The sequence below is a fragment of the Mauremys mutica genome, chromosome 12 (genome assembly GCF_020497125.1).
Source record: "Mauremys mutica isolate MM-2020 ecotype Southern chromosome 12, ASM2049712v1, whole genome shotgun sequence".
Taxonomy (NCBI): Eukaryota; Metazoa; Chordata; order Testudines; family Geoemydidae; genus Mauremys; species Mauremys mutica.
The window spans coordinates 25,089,547-25,107,512 of NC_059083.1; the positions used below are offsets into that span (position 1 = coordinate 25,089,547).

At 52.3% G+C, this 17,966-nt stretch overlaps 2 protein-coding genes across 2 annotated transcripts in view; both read right to left on the reverse strand.

The window, feature by feature from the left end:
* Positions 1-17,966, reverse strand: part of LOC123344920 (tripartite motif-containing protein 15-like) — a 346,226-nt gene that overhangs the window by 189,730 nt on the left and 138,530 nt on the right. The window lies entirely within an intron of this gene.
* Positions 1,640-16,301, reverse strand: LOC123344866 (zinc finger protein RFP-like). The gene is made up of 8 exons (XM_044981361.1): positions 16,154-16,301; positions 14,671-15,334; positions 10,047-10,142; positions 8,201-8,431; positions 6,719-6,741; positions 5,869-5,984; positions 4,139-4,198; positions 1,640-2,256 (listed from the first exon to the last, which is right to left on the reverse strand). The coding sequence occupies exons 2-8, from the start codon at positions 15,085-15,087 to the stop codon at positions 1,733-1,735; spliced, it is 1,467 nt and encodes a 488-aa protein (XP_044837296.1). The 5' UTR covers positions 15,088-15,334; positions 16,154-16,301; the 3' UTR covers positions 1,640-1,732.

Sequence of the window (17,966 nt, forward strand, 5' to 3'; positions counted from 1 at the left end):
CATCCAGCGCCTGCGCCTAGGAGCCCTGCAGACTGCTGGGGTGATTGCAAAGGGCCTGGGGCTCCCAGCCGCCATCGCTACCAGGCAATGGCAGCTGCCGTGACTGGAGGCCCCGGACGTCAGACGGTGGGTTCCTGTTTGTGGGTTGCTAAGCAGAGACTCCTCTGCAGCCCAGATTTAGGCACCTATCCATGAGAGGGGTGTGGCTTAGGGCACCACTTGTCAGCATCTCCCATTGGCTAACTTACATGGCTCCCCACCTACTGAGGTGGCTTTTGTAAATCGCATTGTAAGGTGCCTGTGTTGCCCATGCATTGTCTAGGGAGTTTAGGCACCTGACTCAGCTCTGAGGGTCACAGTGCTGCTGTCCCTGTGATTTTCTCACTGCCTGAAAGTTACTCATTGTGATTCTCAGCACTGCAACACTTGAGTCCCTGCATGGATTGCCCCCTGTGCAAGCAGTCACCGCTCCAAAGAGCACAGCTGAGCAATTCCTGATTGACATGGGTGTGCACAGGACAGAGGCAGAGCACAGGCTGGTTAGTGACACATCACACAGTAAAACCCAAACTCTCTTCCTACAGGTGCAATCAATGCCGGCTCCAGATTTTTTGTCACCCCAATCGATGAAAAAAAAAAAAGAAAAAAGGAAGAACACGATTGAGCTGCCGCCGAAGAGGAAGACAGCGAGTGAAGGACCTGCTGCAGAATTGCCGCCGAATACTGATGTGGGAAGATTGAGCTGCTGCTGCCGATCCGGACGTGCTGGCCCGACAACTGATGCACTGCCGCCGCTTTCTATTGGCCGCCCCAGGCACCTGCTTCCTTTGCTGGTTCCTGGAGCTGGCCCTGGGTGCAATATTCCCTGTGGGTGCTGGGGGGACACAACCAAGTTGAGAAGCAAATCCCATGACGCTCCCCCAGCACCTACAACTGGGACATTAAAGTGGAACAAACACGAAGAATTGTTTGTAATGTTTTATATACAGTAAGTAGCTGGAAAGTAGCAAAGTAAAACGAGCTAAGAAGGAACTTTAATAACCACAGCACGGCCAGGAGATCCCCAGCTACTGAGAACAGTTTTCTCTATGGCACTAAAATAGCACCAGTGGCCAGGGAATAATATAGGGAATTAATGAGTTACAGTCTCACTTTCAGTAACATGTAATAAATCTCCCCGTCCCGCTCACGTTCCCATTCCTTCCATACTGTCCTTTTCTATTCATCATTGTTGTAGCCTCACTTTCCATCCCTCTTTATTTCCCTGTGTCTCTCCTCCCTGTCACAGATCATCCCCCTCGGCTGCTCCCTTCTTTCCCTGATCTTATCCCTTCCCCTCGTGCTGATCCCTGGCTGGGAGCCTCCAGTGAGATCTAAGAACACAGATCTGTAGAAAATGCTCCTGGCTGCTGCTGCTTCTCCCCAACCCCCCAACCCGATTGATACATGCTGTGTCCCTGCCACCCCCACCTCCGCCTGTCCCCTGACCGGCTGTTAGTTCTGCCCCCTGCCCAGCCCCCACCTCTGCCCCTCAGGGCCCCTCCTGTAGCCCCAGGGGTTCTTCCCCCTCCTCCCCCCATACCTGAGGCTGCAGACAGGGAGGGGGAGGTGCTTCCAGGGGCCATAGAGATGAGGAGCCAGAGGCTGGGTAGATGGGAGTCCTCCAAGGTCATAGAGACTGGGGTGTGTGGCTAGAGAGGCTGATTTCCCGTTCCTGCCTCAGCTCTGTGTCTCAGGGACACAGTCGGAGCTGGGTGTCTTTCTCCCACACCCAGAACCAGGGTCGGATTCTCTCCCCAGGGACGGAGCCCGGTGGGAAAGTGAAGATCGGGGCCTCGTCACCAGCATCGATAAATGTCACCTGCCCCCAGTCACAGTCCAGACAAACCCGGATCCTGCTGGGGGCCCGGCTCAGGGGCAGGGGGGTCACAGGGGAGGTGAGAGCCCGGAACTGATCCCCCCAGCACCCCACAGCCCAGATCCCCTCCTCAGGGCTGAGGCTGATCCATTTCTTCCTCCCCACAGACTCTCTGGCCACCCCCAGGGCCCAGCATTGCCCAAACCCCACCTCCACCTCCACCTCCCAGCAATGTCTCCCCGAGGTGAATCCCTCACAGCCCAGCACACAGCGCAGAGTGTCAAATCTCTCAGGGGTGTAGGGCAGTCGCTGCTGCGTGTCTCCCCATCTCACACTTTTCCGATCCTCAGATAGGACGAGTTTGGGATGAGCCGTGTCTGGATCCAGAGTCACATTCACTGGGGAGAGAATCAGAGCGTTAGGGGCAGAGCTTGGCCCTGGGGGAGTCTGGGGCCATTTCTCACGCTCCCCAGCAGCCCCGTTCAGGCTGGGACAGTCCTGGATCCCAGGGAACTGCCTCTGTCCTGGACTCCTGAGGGTACGTCTAGACTACCTGCCGTATCGATTGAGATGCAATATATCGATCCCCGAAAGCGCTCCTCCAGCATGAACGGCAGTAGTGGAGTCGACAGGGGGAGCCGCAGACATCGTTCCAGCGCCGTGAGGACGAGAGGTAAATCGATCTAAGATACTTTGACTTCAGCTACGCTATTCACGTAGCTGAAGTTGCGTATCTCAGATCGACCCCCCCACCCCCACCCAGTGTAGACCAGCCCTGAGACTGAGCAGAGATGTCACTACAGCTCCTCAGTCTTTGTAACAGGTCCCACTTCATTAGTTTCTCATTTATCACAGAGGCTTCAGCTCCCACATCGCGCTGCTGGTGTTGCCCCATTCTCAGCAGCACAGACACAGCCAGGAAGGTGTCAGAAGTTTTTATTGAGGGAGCAGAAGTGGCAGGTACCAGCTTTAAACCCCAGAGGGAAGCTCCCTCCCCTAATGCAGCCTCCACTCCCAGGCCAGGAAACAGAGAGGAAGGTGCAGCCACTTAAGACCAGAGAGTAGGAGGTGGCACTGGGTGGGGTAGCGCCATCTCCGGCCTAGAGAGAAAGGAGGAGCTGACAGTCTCACAGGAAGAGCATCTCCCCAATCCAGGAAGCAGGGAGCGGCTCCAATGGGAGAGCCCAGCCCTGCCCAGAGGAAAGGCAGGATGTTGGAGAAGAGCGATGGGAGACCCCTGCACCGGGGTCAGGGGCAGCTCTAGCAATTGCACTGCCCCAAGCAGGGCGGCACACCGCGGGGGGAGCTCTGGCGGTCGCCAGTCCCGCGGCTCCAGTGGACCTCCTGCAGACGTGCCTGCAGAGGGTCTGCTGGTCCTGCGGCTCCAGTAGAGCATCCACAGACGTGCCTGCGGGAGGTCCACCGGAGCCACCTGCCGCCCTCCCGGCGGCATGCCGCCCCAAGTGCGCGCTTGGCGCGCTGGGGTCTAGATCCGGCCCTGACTGGGGTGAAGCTGAGGGATGTGGCAGAGAGCTCTGTTCATGTGTGACTCAGTTAAGAGTGTTTCTGTTAATCAGAATGGGGATGAACTCAGCACTAAGGGTGGTGTCAGGACTGTTTGTGTGTCCCCGCCCCCTCCGTGGCCCTGTCCGAGGCCCTGCCCCCTGGCCAGGCTGGGAGACTTGCCCGCTATGGAGAGCCCCTGACACTCCACCTGCCCTGGACATGGGTCCATGGGCCTTTGGCAGCAGTCCCCAGCCCATGTCCCCACTCCCCTGGGTGAACCACCCTGGGCAGGTGGAGGATCCAGGGCTTCCCAGTGCAGTCCCTGGATGGCAGCCTGGTTCTGGCCTCTGGCCTGGCCAGGGCCTCAGGGAAAGAGGAGCAGGGGTGGGGCCACTGAGAGAAGCCAGCACCAGGGAGAGATTGGTGCTGTGGCCAGGGGCTGCACTACACAGAGAGGAGCTGCTCAGCTGCCCTGCCCTAAGCATAGACACTGCCTGCCATGCTCCACCCCTGCCCAAGGCAATGTGGCCCTCTTCCCCCAAACTATGCCCATGCTGAAAAGTGTCCTGGTCATCCCACCTTTAAAAGTGTGTGTGTGTGTTGTAGGGGGAGACATGGGCCCCTGGATCTCCTTACCGTTTAATGTGTTATTTTTAGGGCTGTGTGTGTCATGGTCGCTGTCAGTTTGGTTGGTAACTTTAGCTACAATCTCATGAAGACGTTTTCTCTGGAATTTTCTCATAATTTAAAGGCAATCTTCACCTGCAGACTCACCCTGTCTGTGTGCTCCAAAATATCCTCCCCTTTTTCTCTCCAATTCAGATGGCAGAGTGTCTTGGGGGAGAAAAGAGAAGAGAGGTGAGATTTCAGACTTTCATATTTATAACAGCATCCCCACTCTGAAACTGTTTTATAATTATGTGACAATGGCCCCCGTGTGTCTTGCCCAGTGTGCAGAGTGTCAGAGGCCCAGCTTTACACTGCCCACCTCCCTCTATCCATTGTCCACACCCCTCCCTCTTCCACCCACCCTCACCACCCCCACCCCATTCCCAGCCCTCTCAGGAACACGCCTTGTGCCTGCAGTTGCTGGGGAGGAGGCACCAGAGGCTCCTGTGCTGGAGGGATCCCTGACCATAGGGGAGGGGCTTTCTCCTGCCCTACAGCCCATTTGGCCCAGGCTAGCTGCAAACGGGACCAGAGCTCAGTGATGGGCTGGATCCGCCTTTGAGAAATGTGCCCCATGGCTGGAGATGGGGCAGTAGACGGGGAGGGCTCTGAGCTATAGAGAGTTCTTTGCAGCATGTCTGGCTGTTGGATCTTGCCAAAATGCTCGGTATCCAACTGACCATCATATCTGGGGTGGGGAAGGAATTTCCCCCCAAGTCAGATTGATGAGAGCCTGGGCATTTTTTTCCTTCCTTCCTCTGTAGCGTAGGGCATGGGTCAGTTGCAGATTTAAACTAGAGTCAATGGTGGATTCTCTGTAACTTGTGTATCTATTGGGTTTCTGGGAAACTGAGCGGGTGGAAGCCCGCCCAATGCTAAAGGAACCCCCCCCCCCCCCTCAGCCTAAGGGGAGGATCTACAGGACCTCAGAAACCCACTAATGTCGGGGGACAACTAATAAAAGAACAGGGACAGGGCAGTTACCCTGTTCCTGGGATAAAAGGAGGTAAAAGGTGAAAAACAGCTGATTGGGGAGGCAGCCACAGCTGGGGCCACACCCAAATAGGTCACAGATGGCCCTGATCAAAGGACTGGGAGCTAGACAGGCAAGAGTCTCACTGCAGGGCTGCCTGGGAGCAGAGCACAAGGTACCTTACACAGAGCAGGGCTGCGGTGGGGCAGGCAGAGCTGGGGAGCTCTGGCCTGGCAAGTCCCCAGGCTGAGGCCTTGTTAAGGGCCAGGGATGGTACATGGGCTAGAAAGGCAGTAGGTCCAACCCCTTTGCTAATGACGAGTGGACATTGTGGACTGCAGGCTGCCCCAGAGAAAGGGGGCTAGATGACTGGCAGTAACCACTGAGGCAAGGTGGGTATAGAGGGTTGGGATGCCCCTGGGAGAGGAGACCCTGACTGAGGGGTTAGTGCTGTGGGCAGAACCCCAAGGTAACGGGCACTGGGGTCCAGGAGGGACATGGAGGGGCCTGAAGCATGAGAGAGACTGGCCAGCAGTGGGCGCTCTGGAGCGGGAAAGCTAATTCCCGGCGCTGCACTGCTGAGTGCTCAACCAGTTACACTTGAAGTTTTAAAATCATGATTTACAGACTTCAGTAACTTGGCCAGAGGTTAGGGGTCAATTGCAGGAGTGGGTGGGTGAGATTCTGTGGCCTGCAGTGTGCAGTTGGTCAGACTGGATGATCATGATGGTCCCTTCTGGCCTTAAAGTCTTTGAGTCATTTCTTAATTTAACAGCATCACCTAAGTGTGAACCAATTGATCAGCACCATTCTCTTCTCAGAGGCTTATCCCAATTTCCATTCCTAGATCCCTTCTAAGTACCTTTGAACTTCCCCAGAATCTCCATTAGCACAATCGTTTTCTGGGAGAAACCACTGACTCGCTCTTCCAGTTCAGGAGAAATCTCCTCTGGCTGCTGGAACTTCCCCTTCTCACACCTGGAGGGAAACAATTTCACGTGATTATATTTTACTGTGTGACTCATTATAAGTTCTGGCTAGTGAGTCGCTGCTTTAATGGGCCTGGAGTTAGAATTCCTCGACTTCTCCCAGCCTCAGAGCAGGTGCAACACAACCCAGGGCCAAGCAACCTTCCCTTAAAAGGTTATTAATATTCTTCAACTCTGGTCTGGAGAGACCAGCTCTGGGGACAAAAGGGGAATTGAGTCTTCATGGCCAATTTGCTCCTTGGCCTCCATGCTCTGAGGGTCAGGAGGGTCTGAGGGTCAGGAGGTTCCCAGGTGAAGTGCTGTTGAAATCTGCCTCTAGGAACTAGAATGACACACCAACTACCCCTTCCCCAGCTCATTTCTCACAGGTCTCCAAACAGCCCTCAGATGGGGAAAGGCTCTTGAAAACTACTGCCCTGGGCTGAATAGTGACCAGGACCCAGCAGTGACAGGCCCATATTCCATCCCCACAATCCTGAGGCAGCTGGTCCCCCAGGGATGTGACATCTCTACAAAATACTTGAGGTCAGTCTTTCCCACTGACTGGAGAATTCCAGAGTCTTCTGTACAAGAGTGAGCACCCCAGGATGGAGTTGATCAGAGAGATTTGTATCCAACACGTGATCTCCCCACACATTTTGCTGTAGAGCCCCGGGGAGATGCGGTGCTACCCTCATCATCAAGCTCTTTCCCAGCATTGTAGAGCGCGAGGGAGCCACATACCTGCTCAAGGTGCTTCTGACGTCCTAGAGGAGAGAGAGACAAAAGAATTTCAGTCCTCTCTGACACACACACACAGGGGATTCCAGGGAAGGGGTTTAGGAAGTATGGGGGAAGACACCCTACCGTGGCCCCAGGGCCATTGATTCTCTGAGCTAATGGGGCTTTTCCATCTTTCATATCTCTGTGACTCTGCTAAGAATAATACTCACTCAGATGTCAGCAATGCACATGCCAAGTTACACTGAGATCTCCGACTGCTGGACTCCAGTGCTTATGATTTAGCAGCCCGCTCCTCCCTCTGTGGGGGTCTGGCATGTTTCTAATGATGAGTGCTGGTTTCCAATTGTCCCTGGGGGTGCTCAACCCTATGCCCCACCTCCACTCCAAACCTTTCCCCAATGCCACACCCCAACCCAACTCTTCCCACTCCCACTCAACCTCCACACTGTCTCTTCCTCACCTCCTCTTGTGAGCTGCCATAAATATAGAGGAAAGAGTAAAATAAAATACCTCCTGGCAGCTGTACTGAATCGTTTTACCTCTAAGGGGTTAAGAAGCTCAGATAACTTGGTTGGCTCCTGACCAGAAGGACCGATAAGGAAAGAAGATACTTTCAAATCTGGTGGGCTGGGGGAGGTTTTGTTTGGGCTCTGTTTGTTTGTTCCCTCTCCTGATAGAGAGATAGACCAAGCAGGGACAACATCTCCTGAAAACCTACCTGAAATGATCCATCTAAGATTACAACAATTCTAACTAAGGCAAGGAAATGCGTTAGGTTATTTTTTTGTTTTAGCTTGTGAATTTTCCCTATGCTAGGAGGTAGTTTTATTCATGTTTTTCTAACTGTGAAGCTGAGTACAGAGGGGAGTCCTCTGTGTTTGAAATCTTTTTATTACCCTGTAAGGTTACTTTCTATCCTGATTTGCGGGTGTGATTCTTGTACTTTTTTCTTTATAATAAAGTTCTTCTTTAAAGAACCTGATTGATTTTAGTGTCCTAAAGATAAGGGTCTGGTCTGTACTTACATTAAAGGCAATTGGTTGGTATATTATTCTCAAGCCTCCCCAGGAAAGGGGGTGAAGGGGCTTGGGGGGATATTTTGGGGGAATAGGGATTCCAAGTGACCCATCTCTGAATTTTTGTTTAAATCACTTGGTGGTGGCAGCAAGGACAAGCAAAGGAATTTGTGCCTTGGGGAAGTTTTTAACCTAAGATGATGGAATATAAAATTAGGGGGTCTTTCATGTGGGTCCCCACATCTGTTCCCCAGAGTTCAAAGTGGGGAGGGAATCCTAACATGAGCACACTCCCTCCCTGCTCCTCCCCCTCCCTCCCAGCATCACCTGCACACAGTGGAACAGCTGATTGCAGCAGTGCTGGAAGAAGTGGGAGGAGTTGATCGGCAGGGCTGACGGTGGGTAGTACTGAGGGGGAGAGCTGGCTGTCCTGGAGCACCCACTTATGTTTCTCATTCAGTCTCACCTGCAGGAATTCACTCGCTGGCTTCTGGCACTTCCCCTCCATCTCACTGATCAGCTCACTCAGACGGGAAATCTGCTCGGAGAGTTTACTGACATTTTCATTCTGGATCCTCACAATCTCCTCATCCAGCTTCTCCAGCTGGGCCAGCAGGAGTCGCTCTTGTTCCTCCAGGAACTGCTGCACTTGCTGAAATTCAGACACAATCTTCTGCCTCTCGGTTTGTGTTTGTTTCTGTATGAAATAGGGTAAGGGTTGGTCAGGGACATGGATGGAGCCCAGGGTCCTTTCATGGAGAGCTGAGTCTCCAGCTACTATGATAGTTCAGACAGGACATTAAGCAGTGTGGGGGAGAGGAGCCCAGCATCCCACTGCTATGATAGTCCAGGCAGAACAGAATCTTTTCTTTACACATGAAGGGCAGGGGCTGATGGAATTCAGGCCCCTGTTGCTATGATGAAGACTGTTACCTGTCATACTGCACCATCTAGCAGAAAAGATCAAGAGTTTTTTACCCAGGCGCCCCCGCCAACCTCACTGGAGACTAACCAGAAGCACTCACAGGCTGATGATGACAGATATCAATCCTTTTGCACTGCACCATCTGTCAAAAGGCTGATGATGACAATGGATATCAGCCATATTGCACCATCCGACACCCATGAGAGGGAAGGGCAAGAATGCTACTGTTGAATGCTGCAGCATTGCGTCTATCAGCAGCATTCAGTAAACATAGGGTGACATTTAAAAGAGTCAAGAGAGGATTTTTTTCCCTTTTACTTCTGGGAGTGGGTGAGGCGGGTAAATTGACAAGCTATGCCCTGAACCACCGTGGACAATGTGTTTGACACTACAGCCATTTGGAGCTCAGCCAAGAATGCAAATGCTTTTCGGAGACTGCAGGAACTGTGGGATAGCTTGCATCCTCAGTCCCCCACCCTCCCTCCCTCCATGAGCATCCATTTGATTCTTTGGCTTTCCGTTACGCCTGTCACGCAGCAGTGTGCTGAGTCCCTGCTGTGGCCTCTGTCTGGAGAATTTTTAAAAATGCTTTGGAATTTCGTCTTTGAGCTCTGATAGAACAGATTTGCCTGCCCATACAGTGATCACATCCGTACGGTCCATGCTGGAGCTCTTTTTGGATTTGGATTTCGGACTGCATCGCCACCCGTGCTGATCGGAGCTCCACGCTGGGCAAACAGGAAATGATATTCAAAAGTTCGCGAGGCTTTTCCTGTCTCCCTGGCCACTGCATCCGAGTTCTGATTGCTGTTCAGAGCGGTCAGTGGTACACTGTGGGATACCGCCCGGAGGCCAATACCGTCGATTTGCGGCCACACTAACCCTAACCCGATATGGCAATACCTAAGATTTCTGACATTTGACTCTACCCTGTGGGTACTAGACAGGGGATTTTCTCACACCTTCCCTTTTGGCCCCTGTATCCCTGTGAAAGGGATGTTTCTCTGTCAGTCATGGTCAGCATCTTCTGTTATTTATGGTTTGTGGAAATTCAGACCCAGAGCAGCATGAGGCAGGACTCAGCACTACACTGACAGAGACATCAGGGGAGTTAAAAGAAACAAATGTTTTAAAAATGCACAAAATGTCTAGACCCAGTGGACAAGCACTTCTCGGGGACATTTGTGTGAATTCAGGCAAGCCACAAGGGCTACTCATCAACTAAAATGAAAGCTTAGGGCTTGTCTACACATGAATCAAACCCAGCAATCCATGATCTTGGAGAAACACACACAAGCCCATGTTCAAATAGGCCACACAGGAGTCTGCCTCCAAACAGGCCTCCCACTGCCAGTCCCACAGCTGATTCATAACAACAGGCACCTACCAGATATTCCCGGCAATTCCTCTCTCCGGTCACTTTCAATCCCAGCAGCTTTTCTCTCTCTTCCCTCAGAGTTTTCAAATGGGCCTGGATTCTTTCCTGAAGAAACAGAAATGATTTGGGAGGTTTCATCTGGATAGTTGAAAGGTGCTTGGAAGTGGGTGTTTTTCCACCCAAAACCCAAGATGACTGTGGTTCTAATCGCTTTGCGACATCAGGACCTCCAAGGTGATGAAACCTCATTAATGGAAACTAGGAGCGTGTCACATTCAGACTCGTTACCAATTCTGGTTCAGTGTTTTTAGTAATTAGCAAGAGATCTCAATTATACCCAAGCTTTACTGGTATTTGTGAATTAATTAATGGTACAGAGCATAACAGGGCACTGGAGTCACATGGGGCGAATCAATAAACCTGTTTTATGAAGGTTTAACAAACAAAGTGATACAAATCTCAGAAGCCAGCAGGGTTTAAATATGGGCTGGGATTTCAGCCCTGAAGCCCTGGGGCTGCACTGGTTGGACAGAGCTGGTCTAAGCACCAGGGCAAAACTCGTGAGATGCCGGGAAGCCATTCATCTGGGGGTATGTCTACACTACGGGATTATTCCGAATTTACATAAACCGGTTTAGTAAAACAGATTGTATAAAATCGAGTGCACGCGGCCACACTAAGCACATTAAATTGGTGGTGTGCGTCCACGGTCCGAGGCTAGTGTTGATTTCTGGAGCTTTGCACTGTGGGTAGCTATTCCGTAGCTATCCCATAGTTCCCGCAGTCTCCCCCGCCCCTTGGAATTCTGGGTTGAGATCCCAGTGCCTGATGGGTCAAAAATCATTCTCGCGGGTGGTTCTGGGTAAATGTCGTCAGTCATTTCTTCCTCTGGGAAAGCAACGGCAGACAATCATTTCACGCCCTTTTTGCCTGGATTTCCCTGGCAGACACCATATCATGGCAACCATGGAGCCTGTTTTGCCTCTTGTCACTGTCACCGTATGTGTACTAGATGCCGCTGACAGAGGCGATTCAGCAGCTCTACACAGCAGCATTCATTTGTTTTTGCATGATAACAGAGATGGTTATCAGTCATACTGTACCATCTACCACGCCATTGTAAATTGGCAATGAGATGATGGTTACCAGTCCTTTTGTGCTGCACCGTCTGCTGTTGTCATAAATGCCTCTGGCTGAGATTGGCTGGGGATGCAAAAGACAAAAATAGGAATGATTCCTTGAGTCAATGTCTCCTTTTTGGTATCTAAAAATAGAATCAGTCCTGCCTAGAATATGGGGTAAGTGTACTAGAGAACCAGTGTATCAGAGAACCAGAGAGCACAGCTGCTTTGTGTCAGATCCTGCAGAAATGATGAGCTGTATGCCATTCACAGGGGGTGCTTCTGCAACAACCCCACCTGTTGATTCCCTCCTCCCCCGGCCTTCCTGAGCTACCATAGCATTGTCCCCCCACTTGTGTGATGAAATAATAAAGAATGCAGGAATAAGACACAGTGACTTCTTAGTGAGATATGAGGGGAAGGCAGCCTCCAGCTGCTATGATAGTCCAGACAGGACATTAAGCAGTGTGGGGGAGAGGAGCCCAGCATCCCACTGCTATGATAGTCCAGGCAGAACAGAATCTTTTCTTTACACATGAAGGGCGGGGGCTGATGGAGCTCAGCCCCCTGTTGCTATGATGAAGACTGTTACCAGTCATACTGCACCATCTACCAGGAATGATCAAGAGTTTTTTACCCAGGCGCCCCCGGCCAACCTCACTGGAGGCTAGCCAGGCACATTCACGGGCTGATGATGACAGATACCAATCCTTTTGCACTGCACCATCTGTCAAAAGGCTGATGATGACAATGGATATCAGCCATATTGCACCATCAGCCCCCATGGGGGTGGGGGCAAGGATGCTGCCATTGAATGCTGCAGCATCGCGTCTATCAGCAGCATTCCGTAAACATAGGGTGATATTTAAAAGAGTCAAGAGAGGATTTTTTTCCCTTTTACTTCTGGGGGTGGGTGGGGGCTGTAAATTGACGAGCTATGCCCTGAACCACCGCGGACAATGTGTTTTACACTACAGCCATTTGGAGCTCAGCCAAGAATGCAAATGCTTTTCGGAGACTGCAGGAACTGTGGGATAGCTTGAGTCTTCAGTCCCCTCTCCTTCCCTCCATGAGCGTCCATTTGATTCTTTGGCTTTCCGTTATGCCTGTCACGCAGCAGTGTGCTGAGTCCCTGCTGTGGCCTCTGTCTGGAGAATTTTTAAAAATGCTTTGGAATTTTGTCTTCTGTAACGGAGCTCTGATAGAACAGATTTGTCTGCCCATACAGCGATCACATCCGTACGGTCCATGCTGGAGCTCTTTTTGGATTTGGATTTCGGACTGCATCCCTCCCGTGCTGATCGGAGCTCCACGCTGGGCAAACAGGAAATGATATTCAAAAGTTCGCGAGGCTTTTCCTGTCTACCTGGCCACTGCATCCAAGTTCTGATTGCTGTCCAGGGTGGTCAGTGGTGCACTGTGGGATGCCACCCGGAGGCCAATACCGTCGATTTGCGGCCACACTAACCCTAACCCGATATGGCAATACCAATATTAGCACTACTCCTCTCGTTGGGGAGGAGTACAGAAACTGGTTTAAAGAGCCCTTTATATCGATATAATGGGCCTCTTAGTGTGGACGGGTGTGGCGTTAAATCGGTTTAACACTCCTAAAACCGGTTTAAACGCGTAGTGTAGACCAGGCCTGGTTTGAAGCTGCACAGTCCAGTTGTGTGGAGCACTGTCCCTGTCCGGCAGGGACTCAGCACTGGACGTGGCTTTGTCTGGTGCAAAAGGGAGAGGAGGAGACTGAAGCGGTAGGACGACACCCGTGAGGGTGGGGGCAGGGCTGGGGTGGCACCTTCATGCAGAATGATGCAGGTGGGTGGCACGCTGGAAAAAACGGTGGTGGGGTCCACACAGCGTGACTGATACTGGTGAGGACGGGCCCATGCAGGCAGGCGTGGGTATATCCAATGTTCTGGGGATGCCTCTGTGACCTCCCTAATTAGACATGATGCAGATTTGTATAAAGGACGGGTTGGAGTTTGCCCCAGTGCTGCCCTAACCCTTCTCCATGGCAATGCCCCCTGGGCAGGTACCCCACGGTCCCATTCCCTGGTAAAGATCCCGGAAGCAGTGCATTCTGGGAGATTTCAAAAGGCTGCCTGGTGGGACTAATGGAACCACTCTGGCTGGTCCTTGCCCACGTACACAACAGAACAGGTCAGACTGGCACCGGACAGCTCCAGCCTGGGGTTGGTTTTACTACAACCCAGTATAATCCCAGTGGTACTTGGCATGGACCTGAGCTGTCTGGAGCCCTTTTGTGTGCGGACTGAAGGTGCTCGGGGTCCCACACAGTGTTCAGCCCAGTGATCTCCTCTAGTGCAGGCCGGCAGCATCTGAGTTTAACCCCTCGTGGAGCAGCACAGGAGTTCAGAATCCCAGGGAGAAACCTCCTCTCCCTGGTGGGCCTGGGACCTTTATCAAGGCGTCTCTCCCTCCTAACGGAGACACTTGATCACTGGGTGGGGTGATGCTAAGATGGCAGCATGGCAAAGTGATTCAGGTCTTGGACTGGGTCTGGGGAGATCTGGGTTCTATGCTAAGCTCTGTCACTGACACGCTCGGTGACTATGGGTAACTCGCTGCCCCGCTTTGTGCCTCAGTTTCCCTTCCCACCTTTTGTCTAGCTAGACCAGTGGTCACCTACCAGTCAATTGCGATCAACTAGTTGATCCTGGAGATTCTCCTAGTCGATCGCGATCTCTGGCAGCTGTGCGGCACTCCCAGAAGGGGCCAGCTTGCCCCTGCAGCCTGGGGTGAGGGCAGGGTTCTCTTCACAGGGCTCCTGCCTGCAAGCACCACCCCCCGCAGCTCCTATTGGCCAGAAATGGGGAACTGTGGCCAATGGGAGCTGCGGGAGTGGTTCCTGCAGAGAGGGGCAGCGTGTGTAGCCACATGCTCCCCTCCAGGGGCCACAGGGGCACATTGGCCCCTTCCAGGAGTGGCGCAGGAGCTGCCTGAGGTAAGTCAGTGCTGCCCAGCTGGAGCCAGCTTCCCTGACCCCCTCCTGCACCCTAATACCCTGCCCTAGCCCTGACCCTCCTCCCAGAGCCAGCACCCTGTGCCAACACCTGCTCCCCAACCCCCTGCCGCATCCTGGAGCCCTCTCCTGCTCCCCAATCCCCTGCCCCAGGCTCAGCCCAGAGCCCCCTCCCAGACTGTAAACCCCTCGGCCCCAGCCCAGAGCCCGCACCCCCACCTGAATCCCAACCTCCTGCCACAGACCGGTGAACCTGAGTGAGGGTGGGGGAGAAGCAATGGAGAGTGGGGGTATGGAGTGAGCGGTGCTTCTGCGGGGGGTGTAGATCCTGCTTTCAAGATTTGATATTTTGCCTCTGTTGCCACACTGCCAGATCATTAATTTTGTTATAGCATCTCCCCACACAATGAAGACTTTACAGAGCTGAATGATGAGTCACACTCGTGACAGGGAACTCTCAGTGAAATTAGCCTGTAATTAAAACCCCAAAGTTAACCCATTAAATCTGACAGCAATTCCCTACCTTGTACTCCTGGGCAGCCTCCTGGATGGGGACCACCCTGTGAGCGCGGTGAGCCCGGGACTCTCTGCAGATCACACAGATGGGGCTTTGATCCTCTTCACAGAACAGTTTCAGAGCCTCCTGGTGCTCCGCACACACCCCGTCCCCTCTTGCTCCTTTTGCTGCCTTTAAATTCAACTGCTGGACGAGTTCTAGGATATTTGCCAGCTGCCTGTTGGGCCTGAGGTTTCTCTGTTGCACAGTTTCTCTGCACTGAGGGCAGGAGGCGGCTGTATCGGATCCCTCCCAGCACTGGCTGATGCAGGGTCGGCAGAAATTGTGCCCACACTCCAGAGTGACGGGTTCTGTGAAATACTCCAGACAGACGGGACATGTCGCTTCCTCCTGGAGACTTTCCATGGGGTTCTCTGCAGCCATGGCTCCCTCTGGACAGTGGATCAGGGTTAGTTTCAATTTCCTGAATTCACACTATGCCCCGCCTGCAGCAGCAAGGGGGTGTTTCCTTGCCTGAAAATGACTCAGGCTGTTTGCTGAGCAGGAAGGACCGAGCCAATTTCACCCCTGGAGGCTTTACTGAAAAAAGGTACCACTAGGGATCCGGTCCTGCAATCAGCCCCTGTGCGGGTGTGGAAGGTCACTGAGGCATCCCTCTGTGAGGATGAGCCTGCAGGAGCAGGAGCTGTGTGTTAGGAGTGATAGTCAGGCTGGGCAGAATTTTGTTATAATATATAATTTTGACAGATGATGTTTATTTTAAGCAATTTTTATATTTATTGATTTAAACTTTCCCAGCTGCACAACAAGCTGGGTTTTAAGCATTTCATTCCCATTAAAATTTTCACGGTTGTGGGAAATTATGGGGGGATCAGACAATATTTTGGTCAAATCAAAACTATTTAATGACACTGGACACTGAGAGTCAAAAAGTTGACGCTTTAGAACTGTTAAAATTGTCTGTGAGCAGGTAAATCTCCTCCCTCCCCCAGCAGCTCCCCCAGGGCAGTAACCCAATTCCTCCCCCATCACCACACGGACCGAGGCTGAAAGTCCATCTGATGGCAGCTCAGGGGCCTGTGGAATGTGCTGGGAGCTCAGCCTGGGCCCTAGTGGGGCAGGTGCCCCTGTAACACAACCACACCCAGCAAGGCCCTGCCCCCATTTTCTCCCTGTTTGTCAGTCCTGGCAGAGAGACCAGGGACTGCAGGGAGACCAAGCTCCTGACCCCCAGGTGAGGGCTGGGGCCCAATGGCCGAGGGCAGCGGGTGTGCGGGGAACTCGCACTAGGGGCTGCAGGTACCTGGTGTGGGATAAACAGAGACCTCTCAGGCCACTTGCCCATTGTGGCTGCAGGAGGGGATGTGGGGACTGACTGAGGAGGCCTGGGGCAGTCTGGGAAGCTGCCATTGGGGACAAGGAGAGGGAATTCAGCTGTGGCGGGGGAGCCGTGCTGTGCAGAGATGCTGCTGCGGATGCAGCTACTTACCCGGGTCCAGCGTTGCAGCAGTTTAACAACGTGGTTAATAGACATTGCGGCTCAGCGGAGGGAAGTGCTGATCTTTGGCTGGTCTCTGTAGGGCTTGAGATTTGCAGGCATCGTTCAAACACTTTTCCCCTGCTGCTTCCTCAGGTACCTGGATCTTCACTCAGTATTGCAGAGCAGAGCAGATTCAGTGCTTTGGGACAGGGTTACAGGAAGGAAAAAGACTGGAATGGTGCATATCGTACCTGTCATTTCTCTCCCCGGGCCCTGGGGATGTACCGTGTGCAGCTGGTTACTGAGAGACATTCAGTCAGACAGCTGGGGGGGCATTTTTGTGCTCTGCCCCTTTCTCAGTAAATTGAGACTTTTCAGGGTCAGGACACTGACTCATTAGCTTTCTGGGTCTACTTGCTCAGTGTCTGCTCAGAGCTCAGCACCGTGAGGCCCTCGTCCTCCATAGACTGTAATGCCAAGAGACACACAGGAATTGTATAGATGGGGAAACTGAGGCAGAGAGAGGGTTGGTTCAGCAGGCCCCCTATTCAGTGACTGCAAGGGCCAGTGCAGACCTTAGCAGCCGCCAGGCAAGTCCTGAGCTCCAGCTGGAGCCGCATCAAAGCTTTAATGGTCTTAAGGGGCTTTGCCAGGGTGCAGGATATAAGAGAAGCAGCTTCATCCTGGCCACACCCCTCTAGTCCTTTCCACTCCTCCCTCCTCCAGCCTCTCCATGCCCCAGCCCCCACTCCCTCCCGCCCCTCCCAGGGGCGCTCCCTGTGCCTGCAGCTGCTGGGGAGGAGGCACAAACAGCCGTTCTAGCCGGCACAGGAGCCAGAGCACACTGAGGGGCTGGATCCAAATGTCAAGAATCTCTTTTGATTTAGGGTCCTAATTTGGGAACTGACCTAAGTGCTGAGGGGCTGGTTCTCCGAGGGGCTGGGCACCCGCAGCGCCCACTGACTCCAGTTCCTGCTGTGGATGCAGCTGGAACACGTGCCCTGGAGTCCCGTATTTTGAAGAGGTATTTCAAGACATACAGAATTAGGCCATTGTTTAAAATTTAGGCCTTACCGATTTGCCCATTGTGATGTTATTGAAATGAACTGTGACCGTATAGATCATTGTTGCAACCAAGGTCCTAGAGCTGCACCAAATATTATACAAAGAAGGTCAAGTAAGGTGTCTATGAAAAGGTTGTAATTTGCTGGTTATGGTTATGCTGTCTGTATGTGTGTATTGTTTTTGTATTTGAAGTTATGAATAGTGGCTATCTGCTTGTTTCTCAATGTGTTTGATTTTAAGTAGCATCAGTGAAGCATTTGGTCAGCTTCTTGAGAAAGGACTCTTCTGAGTAAGTGCCAAATCAAGAAACACTTAACTGACAGTGGGCCTTGGGAGACTCCAATCCACTTCTGAGGAGCCTTCCTGGAAACATTCAAGATAGCATGTGAGCAATGGCTGCTCTACCAACAAACTGAGTCATGCATGGACCTGTGACTCCAAACTCCATTTTGCTGCTATGATTTTCCGCAGTAAGAACAAAGGGGTTTCCGTCCACATTGCAGAGGATATAAAAGGCCCTGGAAACCCCTATATTTTGATCTTCCATCCTGCTTCTAACATCTGGAGGAACTTTGCTAGAAACTGAAGCTCTGAAGAAAGGACTGAACGACCCATCCAAAGCTGTTTTGATTGTACTCCAGAGACTTGATTTGAGCTTGCAGTTTATTCCACCACTGCTATAAGCCTGAACCAAGAACTTTCAATTGTTGTATGTATTTGATTCCAGTTAACCAATTTTAACTCTCATCTATATTTC